Source organism: Myotis lucifugus, unplaced genomic scaffold, assembly GCF_000147115.1.
Source record: "Myotis lucifugus unplaced genomic scaffold, Myoluc2.0 scaffold_66, whole genome shotgun sequence".
In the NCBI taxonomy this organism is placed as follows: domain Eukaryota; kingdom Metazoa; phylum Chordata; class Mammalia; order Chiroptera; family Vespertilionidae; genus Myotis; species Myotis lucifugus.
Genome location: NW_005871114.1, coordinates 1,430,085 through 1,445,590, shown reverse-complemented (window position 1 = coordinate 1,445,590; position 15,506 = coordinate 1,430,085). Strand labels below are relative to the sequence as shown.

At 52.6% G+C, this 15,506-nt stretch overlaps 1 protein-coding gene across 1 annotated transcript in view; it reads right to left on the bottom strand.

Moving 5' to 3' along the window:
- CRTAC1 (cartilage acidic protein 1) overlaps positions 1 to 15,506 on the bottom strand; it is a 116,084-nt gene that overhangs the window by 36,609 nt on the left and 63,969 nt on the right. The window contains exon 4 of the mRNA XM_023754827.1: positions 3,558 to 3,694. Within this exon, the coding sequence (XP_023610595.1) occupies positions 3,558 to 3,694 (137 nt within the window). The remainder of the gene's footprint in view (positions 1 to 3,557; positions 3,695 to 15,506) is intronic.

Here is a 15,506-nt window from a genome sequence, read left to right as displayed (position 1 = left end):
AAGTGGAGGGGAAAGAGCCTTCCAGGCAGAGACGAGACAGAGAATGATGTATGTAGGGAACCCACAGCAGTTGGCTTAGTGGTGCTGGAATGTAAAATGCGAGGCAGGGCATGCCAGGGGACAGCGCTGGAGGAGGTGGCGATGCTGCTCCCTGGGGCCTTGGACACCCTTTCGTTTTTGGTTTTCCGGGTCTCTCTCCTGCTACCTGGGAATCGATGCTTTACAAACCTCTTTACTCAAAGGGGTCCCTGGAACAGCAGCACTGGTGTCATCTGAGACCACACCCATGTTAGAGCTCTCAGGCCCCCCCAGATCTGCTGAAACAGAACCTGCATTTCACGAGACCCCCAGGCGATCCTATGCACACGGAAGTTTGAAATGCATGGCTTTACAACATGGCTTCATGGTTAGGGGAGAACTGTGAAAGGTTCTTGCCCATCACAGGAGCTTGGCATACGTGGGTGGAATGATTGGGTACACAGTGAATGAATGGGGCCAAAGGGGAAAGTCACCATCACTGTCACGGCTCCTGACCCTACCAGCTGTTAGCAATTTCATGCAGAAATGTGCGATTAAAGCCTAAGTAAATTGAGATGCACTCTGCTAGAAATTAGGATATTTATAAAATTCACTTATACCTACTTCCTGACTTCAATGTATTGGGGGGACACTAAGCTGGCAAACATAGGTGTGTGACAGCCGTAGGAGACGGCAGAAATTCACGTGTGAACTTGACCACAGTCATTTTGGGGAAGCTGAGATGGAGGTCATTCCAGGAAAAGGAAGATGTTTCTAGAGCTTTGGGGCTAGGACAGGAGGCCTCACCAGTTAGCCTAGCACGTGGGGGGCTTGTTCCAATGAGGATGTAGGGCTCCGTCCCAAGAGGTTCCAATTCAGGATGTCCGGAGTGGGCTCCGAGAATCTGCATTTCTAACAGGTTCCCAGGTGAAGCTGATGCTACTGGTCCAGGAACCACACTTTGAGAACCGCTGGTCCAGGCCTATTAGCCTGGGTCCTAGTCCAGGCTCTCCCCCTAACTGGCTCCTGGTCCTGGGGCAGATTCCTCACCCCCTTCAACTGCATCTCCTCGCCCGTTAAATGGGGATCATATTCTCCCTGCTTCCTGGCAGGGTTGTTGAGAAGATAAAATGAGACAATGTATGTGAAAGGTCTTTGAAAGATAAAAATGCTATATAAACATGAGGCATAATCATTATCGATCAGGGAACGCTTCTTGTAAGAGATTGGCTTTGAGTTGGATCCAGAAAGGTGGGTGAGTGACGAGGCAGCTGAAGATGAAGGGCAGGCAGTGTTCCAGGTTTGGGGCTGAGAACAAGTGAGGGCTGGAAGGGGAGAGGGAGGGAACGGCAGATGGGAGGGTTGAGGCATTTATCTGGTGAGATGGTCCTCCAACTTGAGCCTGCATCATATTCACCTGCAGAGTTAGGTGAAACCCAGATGGCTGGGCCCTCCCCCCAGGATTTCTGATGCTGTAGGGCTGGAGGGTGGACTGGGTTGGGGCCTGAGGACTTGCATGTCTAACAGTGCTGATTCAGCTGGTTGGGGACCACACTCTGAACAACACTGCCTAGGTAGACTAAAAGGCCCTGGATAGGGTCTGGGGGGCCGAGGAAGGCGCAGGGTGAATGCCATAATAGGAGTCGTGGTTAGAAATTTGTGCCGGATACTGGTTCACTCAGAGGCAGGGTAGCTGAGTGAAAGCGTATCTGATTCACTTTCAGGCGGGCAGGACTCAATTCTTGACTTTGCCTGCCACTCACTGTGTGACCAAGGTCAAGTTGCTTAATTGTCCCAAGGGTCAGTTTCCCTATCTGTAAAATGGGGATGCTGAGAGTACCTACCGCGTAGGCTTATTATACGGATTTAATAAGATGATGCTTATAAACCACTCAGCACAGGGCTGGGCATGTTGTTAGTTTAATAAATGATCGCTATTATTGTTATGATTGTTCTCGAATTTTCCTACATCTCGCTGCATTCCTACCTCTCAACTTCCAGGCTGGCACTGACCTCTTCCACAGGTCTCAGGCCCCAGGGACTGCGAGGTGGTGGTGGACTCAGAAAGCAACCCCTCTGCTGGTGGCAGATGGGCTGAGGCTTGGGCTGGGCAGGGACTGAGTGAGCAGCTAAGTGCCTGCCTACTGTGCTGCATGCCCATGCTTTTTTTTTTTTTGCATTTTGCATTTTGCACAGTGCCTTTGTCCTGTGGTTAAATGTGTGGGTGTGCAGATGACCTTGTTAGGACAGAGAGTGCATCTCTTTGTGATTAACCTTCAGGCCCTCCCACCAGCTCTGAGAAGGTTCCCACCTTTGCAGAGTGTGGAAAGCCTTGTTCCTGAAAGACCGAGACAGGAAGCCAGCAGGACACTGGGTCCAGGTCCCCAGCAGCAGCCGGCCTGGCACCTCTTAGACCCTTCCCACTCCCTGGGGCCGCTCACAGAGCCGCCTCCCCTTCCCTCCCACCAGGCAGGAGTCCAGGTGGCACAGATTCAGGTCAGGGCTAAATGTGGTTTCACAGCCCAGCTTGGCTCCTCTTCTCAGCACCAGCTTGTTAAGAAATAAATATTTATACCTGGCACCTGCCTTCTCCCAGGTCCTGGAGCCCCTGCTGTGAAGGTTCACGCTGAATCCCCAATCCCCTCTGTGCCATCTCATTCCTGAAATGAGCCAGCCCCTTTGCCCCTGCCCCGCCCCGTGGAAGCTGGGCAACAGCTGGGTCCCTGATTTAGTGAGGACTGTTTTGTAAAGTCAAGGAGGGGGCAGCAGGGGAGCAGGTGACACGAGGGATAAATCACCTCCACAGGACGCCTCCAGCTCTGGCTGGGGCTGCTGGGATGCATGCCCGGTGTGGGGGGGGGGGCAGGTCCCCCAGGGCAGATGGCTGCAGCTGCTCCTCCTGCTCCCCACTTGGCCTTTCTTCCCCGTCCTTCTTGTAGGGTGGACCAGCAGGGCAGAAAAGTATTGATAGAGATATTGATTAACGGAGGTACTTGTGCACTGTGGCAGCCTCCCACTCACCCACCTGTGAGCCCCTTTGTCATGCTTTCATTTGTTGGATCAATATTTACTGGGGGCCCTATGGCTCAATGCTTGGCACATAGTAGGCACTTAACAAATGTTAGTTGAATGAATGAATAAGTGCACAAGGTTTACAGCTAGAAGATTCCAATTCAGGTCCTGGCCACACCACCAATCCATTTGGGGTCCTCAGGCCAGTCACTGCCCTAAGCTGGGCCTCAGTGACACTGTCCAGCGGATGACAGCACCTAGCCAGTTGCCTCACTGGTTGCTGGGAGGGCCTCATGGGAGAAAGGCTGTGAAAGTATATTGTAACTCATCCTGCAAGTCTTGGTTGTTACTCTATAGCACCTACTACGTGCAAGACACTGGGAGCGCTGAGATGGCCCAGCCTTTGGCTCTGCTTTTGAGAGCCACACTCTGTCTGGGGACATCTGACTATTGGCTCCCCTCCAGCTCTCCCATTGCTGTTTCCCCCCAACCCCCCGCCCAGGTCCTCCATGTACCCCTGAACTCACCGTCCTGTCCACACAGGCCACAGAGCGCCCGGCAAAGAGGCTGGCCACGCCACGGGCCACGTTGACCTCGTCGCTCAGGATGTCTTCCCACCTGCTATTGCGGAACTTGAATAACTTGTCTGTGTACGTGGCCACCCCTGGAGAGAGGAGGAAAGGGAGGCTGGTGGACCAGGGCCCAGCTATGTCTCGGAGTACCTGCCACAGGGGTTGGGGCCACTGGTGGATGGGTCATCTGCTCAAGGTGAACACTCTTGCAGTACTCACTCAGGCAGGGAAGACTCCTGTGTTTGGGGGCACTCAGGTATTTTCAGTTGAGAGCAGAGACTCTGAGGCCTATGACAATGGCCAGCCCGGCCTCAGAAACTATGGAAGTGACGTTACTGCTACTATGTGTCTGAGATGAGCCTCAACGTTGGGATGCCACTGTCTGCACGTGCTCCTACATCATCAGCAGGGAGACCCGGGATTGCCACTATTTCAGGACCCAAACTCAACCCAGAATGGCTCTTTCTCCAGGAGCTGTCCCCTACCTACATTCTCTGCTGGATTGCAGGACCTGATTGGGGTCTCAGAGGAAACCGGGTGTGTCTCCAAGTTCTGATCAAGGAAGGGACTGGAAGGTTATCTCCAACAGGTCTGTCACCTCCACCCTCAGGGAACCAGGTGGCAGTAGGGTTAGCACTCGGGCAGCCCCGGGAGGCCCCTGCTCCCAGGACTGGGGAGTCCCAGAGGATATTGATCCCCTCGAGAGATGGAGGGAGGCTAAGGCCTCTGAGCTCAGGGAGTCTGCACCACACAATATGCCATATGTAACTGCAGGAGGTCCGTGGCCTCCTGCAGCTCCTCCTGGGGACGTGGTGAGGAACTTCCGGTGGTGGGAGCGCAAGTCCTTCCGAGACCATGAAAGCAGAGCTCTCCCCTCTGCCCTCACCCTTAGTTCATTTCTTGCAAATGTGAGACCCAGAGCATCCATGTTCTAGGAGGGATCACATTCTACCCTAAAGGACTCGCACGGGAAACACAGGAGAGGAGCAGCTAAAGGAATCGGGAAGGTGAGCTTGGGGAAGAGTGGGCTTGGGGACAGAGCTCCTGCATTTGACTCTGGCTGGCCCGGGGGAGAGGCAATGAGCTTAGCATAAAGGGAGAAGTGTGGTGCAGTGGTTAAGACCTCAGGGTCTAGAATGAACCAGCCCAAGGCTCAGTCTCAGTTCCATCCAGATTGCACTTCTAGGTTTTAGTTGTTGACTTCGAGGAAGGTGCTTAGCGTCTCTGAGCCTCAGTTTTCTTAACTGTACATGGGGACGACAAAAACAGCATTCAAGCCTTAGCTGGTTTTCTCAGTGGATAGAGCGTTAGCCTGCGGATTGATGGGTTCCAGGTTTGATTCCGGTCAAGGGCACATGTGTGCAGGAGGCAGCCAATCAATGATCTCTCTCATCATTGATGTTTCTATCTCTCTCCCTCTCCCTTCCTCTCTGAAATCAATAAAAATATATTTAAAACAAACAAACAAACTGCATTCAAGTTTACCATGAGGAATAAATGTGATGATGCACATTAAAGGTTTGGCCCAGCACCCCCCCCCAAAGTGGTATGTATTAGCCAGAAATAATGATTCCAATTTCATAGATGAGATGTTCTTAAGGTGCTTTAGGGACATAAGGTCTGCACTGCAGGGGTTTGTGAGAGTCAGAGTGGGAACGAATGAATGAGAATGAGTATGTGAGAGTAAGCAAGGGAGAGTGGGGGAGTGAACGTGTGAAGTTGAGGAGAGAGAGTAAGAGTGAGTGCATGTGAAGGGAGTGTGAGTGTGACAATGAGTGCGTGTGTGAAAGTGAGTGTGAGTGTGTGTGGGTGAGGGCAGTGTATAAAGGACCTTCCAGTGGCTCTGCCCGGGAGAGGACAATAGGGTTTGCTCTCTGAGTGGCCTAACACCACAGGAGCCCATGGAGGCTGGTGCACAGGCTGCGGGGTCTGGAGTTGGTCTCAGGGATGCTCTCCAGATACCTGGGAGGGAAGGCCCTTCGTGAGCAGAGCGGGAAGCAGGCCCGGGAGACCGGCAGGTGTTTGTTCAGGTGGAGGCCTGGGCTGGGAGCTGCAGCGGGCTCTGCGCAGAGCTGCTGTGGGTTGGGCGGGATGCTCCTGGGGCAACTGTGGAGCCGAGTCCTGACAGAAGCACAGGTGCAACTCTGACTGGGGAGCCCAGGGGCCTGGCTGGTCCTTTCTTTTCTCCCAGCCTGAGAGTCAGGGGAAACAGCTGTGCACCCTCCCTCACAGTGTTGCTGTGGGAATTACAGGAGAAATCGCACTGAAGTTTGGCCCCAGGTCCGGCACCCCCAATTGCTCACCAGAAGCTCTGCACCCCCAGGTTCACAGCCCCTCGTCGTAATCCCTGGGGGTCCGAGGCATTTAGAAATTTAGATTTTTCCTTCCTGGTTTAGAAATGTAACAGTGCACACACCGTTTATTACATAACACGCCCAGCAGGGACCGGGGTGGCACCCCATAATTAAACACATTAATATTTTTGCAGTGAAATATATGAATATTCACATGAAGTGGGATAAATAAAGCCATAAATAGCTCACGTCAGTTCAGGACAGGTTTTGCTATCCACTCTTTTTCCTGCAAACTTAAAAAAAGCACTTGAGGCTTTCAGAGCGTTTTGGATTTCAGGACTGCGGACAGGGACTGTGGACCCAGACTTCCATCCTCGCGGCTGCTGTACCGGAGGCAGTGGCAGCCTTGTCATCGCTTCCTGGCGCCTGGGGGACCTCCAATGGCCCTGCAGGCCGCCTGCTCGCCAGCCTCCCCCAACAGTCAGTGACCCTTGCCCTTCTCTGTCAAACCAGGGCCCCTATAGACTGTCCTTCTGGCTAGTCCAGTCCCCCTGAAACACTGAGGTTCAGTTTGACCAAAGCCTGGGCCAGGTGAGAGAGCAGCTGCCGGCAGCCAGGGCTCCGCATGGCTCTGATGGGCACCTCTGCGTTCCGCGGGAGAAACTGCTCAGTGGCTGAGCTCCTGCCTCAGCGAGATGAGAGGAGAAAACGGGCCCAGGGTGGCTCTAACCGCCTCTGTTTGCCTCATCACTCCCAGGACAACATTTCCCAAAGTGTGCTTTGTGGAACCCTGTTTTCTGTGAGCTGCCTGGAGAAAAGACCTCGTGATCATCGGAGTGCGGCGAAGACCATACCTTCCATCCCCCTCTTGGAGATTTCACAATGGACATGAGTCTATTAAAACTTTGAAAGGTCCTGCCGTAAATTACCTGCATCATTTTATGGAATCCAGCCTTTCCCAAACGAGCTTGGTCACGGAACCCCTTTGTGCAGCTCACCTATCAGCGTCCTGCGGAACTAGGGCTGTTCTTAGCAAACTGCGGTCCTACGGTGTTGCTGTCTGGCCAGAGGGGTAGGGCGTCCAGTGCTGCTAGCCTCTTCCTCCGTTCCAGCCTCCTGGCTTCCGGGCTGACCGAGGACGCCCAGAAGAATAAACTAATTAAGGTAAAATGTGCAGCAGCGATGCGGAGCCTTGTAGATCATAAATGGGAACGGCAAAATCAATGGCAGCCCTTCTGCAGGCAGAGGCCCGAGGCCTGGGCGACGGGAGGGACGGGAGCCCGTGATTTAGGAAGAGCAAACGCTCTGGCAGCTGCAACCTGGGTAATTAGGTGTGTCAGGAAGACAGATAAACAGCGAGCTGTGCGGGTCGATGGCACTGGCAATAAACACCCCGCACTGGCCCCCCGGCCCGTGTCAGCACCTAATCCCGCCTCTGGCTCCTTGTAGCTGCACTCTGCCCTGGGTCCCTCACTGAGTCGGGGTGGGGGGCAGCTGCTTGGGAGAGGACAGGCTGCTAGCTGCAGAAGAGAGGGGTTCTCCTGAGTCCCTGGGGGAGAAGCTGAGAGGGCAGGGGACTGAGAGAAACGGGAAGGTATTCAAGGGCAGGGCAGAAGGCTCTGGGGGTCACGCCCTTGTCAGAGGCACCTCTGGGGACTTCCATTTCCCCCCTGACTTTGGCATCCTGGCATTAAAGGAGCCTTGAAGGTCTCAGAGTCCAGTGGGTGAGGCTCAGGTGCCCACCAGGCCCTGCCAGTGGCTGTAGGCAGCCAGTTGGGAAGGCCCAGTGGGTGAGGCTCAGGTGCCCACCAGGCTCTGCTGAGCGCCGGCTGCTCTGAGAGGCCCCAGGAAAGGAGTCTCTGCCCATGACCCAGGGCACTTATGGTCCATTTGACAGCACAAGGGACAGACAGGTAGAGGAGGTGCCATGGGATCGTAGTAAAACTACTACTACCTAACATTCCTACAGCACTGTCTATATGCCAGGCATGTCACATATTAACCCTCACTCAACCCTAACACAACCCATAAGATGGGTACTATTTTCATGCCCATTTTACAGATGAAGGACCTGAGGCACAAGAGACCACGCGGGACTTGCCTAAGATTCCACAGCTAGCAGAACCCCTCAGGGCAGGGCAGGACAGCACATCCTGGAATCGTGGGGAAATCAGGATGGAATAGGCTACAGTGATCAGGGAGGGCTTCATGATGGAGGAGGCACCTGAACGGAGACTTGAAGGGCCAGAGTAACAACAGCAGTGACTCTGGTTTATGGAGCACTTAGTGCAGCCAGGCTTCACAGGAAACATTCCTTTTTTACAACCATCACCTTGACTAATCCTGTGGCCACCCTGAGAGATAGTTGCTTCATTTTACAGGTGGAAAATGGAGGGGCAGAGAGGTTAAGTGCCCAAGGCCACAGAGCTAGTAAATGGTTGAGACAGATTCAAACCCAGGACTGACTCCAAAGCCTACGCTTCTGAGCCTTGCACTATATGGCTTAGCCAGGCAGAGGAGGGGGTGGTGCACTGGGCAGGCAGGTAGCATAGACAAAGGCACAGAGGGGCACCGAGTTCGCCTAGAGAGGAGGGTTTGTGCAGGTGGAGGAGGAAGCATGGCAGGGCAGCGAGACCCCCTACTTCTAGTGCTGAGGGCGGAGAGGTCATTGGTGGTTTCTGATCTGGGGAAGACAGTGTTTCCAGAAGATTACCCTGGCAGTGGAGTGAGTGGTGGGCAAGCCAGAGAGCAAATGAAATGGGTGGCCACTCTTGTAGTAGCTCATGCTTGATCTGGGGTGTTGACAATGGGAGTGGAAGCAGTGCTGGGAGCAGATAGGGCAGAGCTGGGTGTGGTGGGTCAGAGCAGGGGAGTGGTCCGCATGTGGTGGCAGGGACAGAAGCAGGGGCATGGGGCCAGCTGGGGTGGCAGGAGCTTGCCTTCAGACAGTTTGCATTTTAGGTGGTCATAGGGTGGCTGTGGAAGGCATGGTGACGAGGTCACTGGCCATGAGGGATGGCAGCGTGCAGAGCGGTGAGGCTGGAGCTGGGGCAGAAGGGAAAGACCAGAGCCACAGACTGAGTCCCAGGGAGCAGCTGCAATTGAGTGTAGGAGGAAGAAGAAGGGACAGAAATGGAGGAGTCATCAAACATGGAAAAGGAGGTTCTGCACCGAGGGCAGTGGTGTCAATCAAGCAAATGGCACTCAATTCACCATCCCTTTCTCCCCTCCACACCCAGCTCTGCCCCCAGAGGGCAACTTGGAGCTACTGGGAGAGCAAGTTTGGGCCATAAAAGGCTCTCAGAATCATTGGTCTGAGTGCTTCCTCCCCCAGAGGCTGCCCAAGCTCAGGGAGATGTCCTGACTCATGGCTTGGTATCGGTGAGGGAATGTGTGTGGCAGGGCAGAGGCTCAGCCTCCAACCTGGTTCCTAAGGCCAAGGGATTACTGCTAAACAGCAGGGTTAGGGAGGTAGCCTAGGTTGACCTTGGGCAATTCATGAACTTGTATTTCTCTTCTTTGTAGTATGGGATAATGAGAATGGCCACCTATTCATCAGGTTGTTGTGAGGATTCAATTAGATAACGTAAGTGAAATATTTAGAGCGATACCTGGCACATGGTAAGTTCAATAAATAACAACAATACTATTATCATCAGCAGCATCCTTATCCTCACAATCATTAACTTCTTCATTCTCTTACCACCACCACCATCATCATCATCATTGAGGGAATTACAGGGCATGACCACTGAAGGTCCTCATGAGTCAACCCTAGGAGGCCACTGTGACATTAAGTGTAAAATGCTTTACATCACGTAGTCAGTGAAAAGCCAGCAAGCAGTGATGGCCCCGGGGAAGAATGAATTCAGGCAAAGGACAGTTTTAAAAAGAATGAACCCAGCCTTCCCTGGCCCGCCCCGCCCCCCGCCCCGCCGCCCGATGTAATTTCTGAGCCCTGTCTTCCTTTCCACCCCAGGATGAGGAGGCAAATCTGACCAACCCCTGCCAGGTGCTCCGCTCACATTAGCTTATTTAGCCCTCTCCACTGTCGTATCAGGAAGATAGACCCTTCATTTTCCAGAGAGGAACTGGGGCTCAGAGGGTAAAACCGTTTGCCTAAGGTTGCACAGCTGTCAAGTGGCAATGCTGAACTTCAAATCGTGGTCTGACTCCAGGTCCCCCTTTGCTCCCCTCCCCCCATGTAAAGACCTGGGGTGGGGGGCGCTGGTGGAGGGAAGTCCTCCGTTTCCTAGGATCCTAGGTCTGTGCTATGACGGAGGAAATGTCCTCCGGGGCCCCATGCTCTCACGGTGCTGCTTTGACAGCCTCACCCATTCTTGCTGCATAGGGGGGGGGGGGGCGTGTGAATGAGGCACCGTAGGGGTGGGGGTGGGGCAGGGAGCTGAGTTGTTCATGAGCTCATCTTCCCCAGTGGGCCATCCTGGGCGAGCTGGAAATCAAGATTGTGCATTTAAGGGAAACATCACTGGGGGGACAGGGGACCCTAGAACCTAGAGGATCCTGGGGAAAGAGGGCAGAGGCTCAGGGCTGTGTGTCCGAGGCTTTGCCAGGCACGGGAAGTCCTGGACATCCGGTTAAAATGCAGATTCGGGTTCAGTGGGTCTGGGGTGGGGCCTGAGATTCTGCGTACATATGAGCTTCCAGCTGTTGCCAGTGCTGCTCGGAACACCCTCCGAGTAGCGAGAGGTAGGTACCTGGATGCAGCTGGACCTGGGTCTAGGTGACGGAGCCCCGGACAGTGGGTGTGCTCGCTCTCAGGAGCAGATGGCTCGTCTGCTGTGTAGGCAGAGGAGGCTGGAAGTGCGTCCCGCCCCCAACTCCCTTTCTTCTCTCTGGCACTGTGACTGACGCCTCCTCTCTGAGAGGTTACAAAAGCCCCTGCTGAAGGCCTAAGTATAACACAGAGCACAGAAGCCATCAAAGCAAAGGGTGATAAATCCAAGTCCATAAAAATAAAAATTTTCCGCATTGCAAAACCCACCATGAGCGAAGACAAAAGAAAAATAACAAACAAGGGGGAACTATTTGCAACTTGTATTGCAGACAGAGAGCGAATTTTCCTAATTTATAAAGAAGTGTTACAAATCAATAAGAAAAAAATGGGCAAAGGCTATGTGCAGACAAGAGATTCAACTGTATAAAAACATGTTCAGCCTCATTCGTTTTAAGAAAGATGAAAATTAAAACTACACATAGGTACCAATATTTGCTATCAGATTGGCAAATATTTTAAAAAACGATGACACACTGTGTTGGTGAGAATGTGGGGAAGTGCTCACTTGCATCAGGGCTGATGGAATGTAATTAGGAATGTCCCTTTGAAGCACAATTTGGCAATGACTATCAAAACTGCACACGTATATTCCTTTGATGTAGCAATTTCATTTCTACAAACTTACAGAGAAACACCTGCAATTGTGGAAAATGGCACGTTATACAAACTTATGGATTTGGTGGCACTGTTTGTAAGGGCAAAAGATTGCAAAGAATCTAAGTGTTCATCAATAAAGGACCCATTCAATGAGTGGCAAATCTATACAATGGAGTACGCTACAGCCACAAAAAATGAGACATCTCTTTGTGTGCTGCCATGAAATAACAGCCAAAATTTATTGTTAAATGAAAAAAAAAAAATGAGGGGCAGCACTGAGAAGAGCATCCCACTATTTGTGTAGAAAAGGAGGGAGGTATGTGTAGATTGAAGATAGCAGATTGTCAGGGACCACTCTCCTCAACGAAATGACAAGTGGTGGGGCTCACAGCTCATGCCGACGCATCCAGTACCCACACTCCTGTAACCCCCAGATCACATAAGGAGGAGAGCTCAGGGCCGTGCAGGGCAGCAGCTGGTGGCCAGGGCAGGACTCCTGGGGGATGGGCTCTGACCGGGAACTGTAGGAGGTCCTGGGTTCCTGGATGTGGAAGGAGGCGCTGGGACCAGCCTTTTCTCCCCCTTTGTCCTGCACGCTCCTCAACGTGGTTTTCACCAAGTTAGTGTTGCCTGCAACAAACTGGCTTGTGTTTTTCCAGATCAGTTTAGCCGTAGCTGGTTTTTGGGCCCCGGCCTTCCTGGGATTGTGGTCAACCTTTCTCTGTTCCCTCCCTCTCACCCACTCTCCAACTCTTAACCCTTGACCCATCCCATCTGGAACCATCATCTGGGTGGCCTGTTGTTTACACTATGGTCCTTTTCTCTTTCTGCTCCTGGAGTCTCCCTTTTTCAAGGGCCAGGAGGGAGGCCCATGGAACCTCTGCCCAGGACACTGCTAGAGGCTCTGGCTTTCCTCATGCCACAGAGTCATAACAACCATTGCTTGGAGCGCACTTCTTCAGTCCTAGACACTATAAGTGCTTTTCCTTCATTATCTCATTTGTTCATTCAAATAGATGTATTAAATGTTTACTGAGTGACATAAGAACATTGGTCTTGGAGATACAGCAGCAAACACGACAACGTTTCCATACCCATGGAGTTGAGCAGAAGAGAAGCAGAGGTGAACCACAGACAAATGCATCACATGCTTTCAGACAATGGGAAGGGCTATGAAGAGAAATAAAGCAAGTGAAGGGTATAAGGAGTGGTAAAGGTATGATTTTAAGGTGTCCATCTGAGGAGGGGCCTGAGTGAAGGGAAGGAGTGAGCCCTGAGAACAGTGGTGGGAAAAGCAAGTAAAGGGAACAGCATGCCCGAAAGCCTCAGGTGGGGATGCAATGAGTGAAAGGAAGAGTGGAGGAAACAAGGTCAGAAAGGCAACCTGGCTCACGTCAGGAGGGGCTTTGTAGGCAATGGTCAAGACTCTGGAGAGAGTCTATGGAGCCATTGTAGTTGAGCTTATGAAAAACAATTTTAATGTATATTTCTTATCGTTCACAGTATTACAGATGTCTCTCATTTATGCCCTTTACCCCTGTCCTCCCAGCCCCTATCCACCCCTACCAGGTCTTCACCACGCTATTGCTTATGTCCATGGGCTATACATCTACACTAATAAAAGAGAAACATGAAAATTGGTGTCACTCCGCTATGCCCACCAGCCAATCAGATGAGTATGCAAATTAACCCAACAAAGATGATGGTTAATTTGCATATGCAGGCGTGGAGCGAAGACTGAAGGCTCCAGATGGAGTGAAGACTGAAGACTAAAGACTGAAGAGGCTTGGCTTCTCCGCTGCGGCCGGACCAAAGGCCTGGGTCCTGGGTACCAGAGGAAAACTGGTGCCGGCAGCCAGGGGAAGGAAGGCCTATTGCACGAATCTTCGTGCAACAGGCTTCTAGTATCTATATAAAAGGCTAATATGCAAAGTGTTCTCTTGGGAGTTTGACAGGGAGACTGGGAGTTTGATCGCTCGCTATGATGTGTGCTGACCACCAGGGAGCGGCGCGGAACGAAGGAAGGTCCTGGCCAGCAGCCAGAAGGCCCCAATTGGCCCAGATTGCCAGCCAGGCCTAGGGACCCTACCCATGCACGAATTTTGTGCACCAGGACTCTAGTAAGTATATAAGTGCTTTGGTTTATCTCTTCTTGTCCCCCAAACCACATATAAGAGCTTATGAAATTGATATGATTTTTCCTGTTCTACAGATGAAGGGTTTGAGACTGAGAGAGATCAAATATCCTGTCCAAGGTACCCAGTAAATAAAGGAAGATCCCAGGTTGTACAAACTGACCCCCCCTCACAGCACTGCTAGGATGCAGGTCTCAGCCCTCTTCTGGGCACTCCACTGCTGACATTCCAAAGGCTGGCTGAGCGAGAGGACAGGGACTGTCCTGCCACAGGTCCTTCTGATGCTCTACCACAGGCTAAAGGAGCCCCCATCATATGCCCTGGGCAGGCAGGGGCTGGCTGGGGGCTCCTGGAGAGGATCTCAGGTTACCGCGGTGGGTAGGGTGGCAATGGCTGAGTGTCATGCCAGCTGGACCCTGGGAAGTGCTGACACAGCACAAATGTCCGGAGTCCACACCCCGCCCACTGTCGATGAATCAATTGAATCACTCAACTGAAAAATTAACTCAAACCCACAGACATCCCTCAAACCCACAGAAGGTCACGGGGAGGTGCACGCCTGAGGCTGAGGCTGCGGGGCACCATCTTCCTCACCCCAGCCCTGGGGGCCCAGCCCCAGCCTCTCTCAGGAACACTTGTGCCGTCAAACCCAGGAAGCCCAGGACTTTCGGGGGGGGGGCTCCATTTTGCCTGTCTCCCCTATTTTGCCCTCTGTTGGCAAAACCTTCTCTCAGGCCTAATGGCTTGTGTCTGGTCTGTTCTTCCTGGATTCACTTATTAAGTTTTAATTGTGCTGTTAGGATACTCAAGGTCTGGCTGGGCCGGAGGGATGCACAAAATGACCAAGACAGGGATTTTTGCCCTCAAGGAGCTTAGAGTCAAGGGGCTAGGTGAGGAGAGTCAGGTACCTAGAGAAATATAAGGTCATGTTGGGATAGAGTGTAAACTTCATAAGGGCAGGATTTTTCTGTTTCATCCACTGGGGCATTCTCAGTGTCTAGAATAGTGCCTAGCACACAGTAGGTGCTTAATAAATATTTGTCCAATGAATGAATGCATTAGTGAATGAAAGGGGCTACGGTTAGGCTGAGCATGGAACTAAGGTGATTCTGGGATAGTGGCCCCCCTTTCTCCAATACACATGGAAATCCGATAACTGAGTCCCGTCCCCAGAGGTTTGGATTGGGCTGGACCGGGGTACACACTGGGCACTGGGAGTGATAAAAGCTCCCCCCGGGGATTCTAATGTACAGCCTTGGCCTTGCACCACTGCTCTAGGATTCACAATGGAAGACTAAGAGAGTGGGAGGGGCTGCTGCTTGAGAGACATCTGACAGGTCCCATCCCAGGTGCTGTGCTCAGTGAGTGGGGAGGAGAGCCTGCCCTTCCTCTGGCGTCCTGCCTGCAGAGCCCATGTTGAACACCCCCTCCCACAGTTCTCCTTGTTTCTGTTTCCCTGCCCTCCAGCATCTTCCTGCGGACTCACCCTCTTCTCAGCCGTCCCTTGCTGCTGCTCCCCTCCTGACATTGCCCCACATTAAAGGGTTGATCAGCCCATCAATTAATTGTGTCCTAATCCAATCTTGGCTTGGTTGGAGAGAGGGCAGTAAATCCAGCTGGGTAATCATGCCCTGATATTTGTGTAGGGATAATTACTATCTCTCAGGCCTCACTTGGTGGCAAGATGAGATGAAAACCCATAAAACACCACGAGGGGCTGTGGCTCATTGTTTCTTGGCTGCACAAGGCTGGCTGTCAGCCAGCCAGCCCTGCCCGCCCCTGCCCCTGGCACCAGCCCCAACCTCATCTCCAACCTCGTCCCCTCCCATTCATGCAACTGGCAGGGCTCAACATCAGAGGCAGTCTAGGGTCTGGATCCTGGCTTGGGCTCAGCAACCAGCGGGGGCCACACGATGGGCCCTGGGGACAGCCAGTGTGGGGCTGGGGAGAGGAAGAGAAGGTGGTTCTCATAGCCAGCCAATCACCTGCCCCCAGGAGGTTAGGACCGTGAATACACAAGTATGAACCATATGGTATCATTCAGACTAAACCAAGAGCCTGCTGCCATCTGGAAGAATCC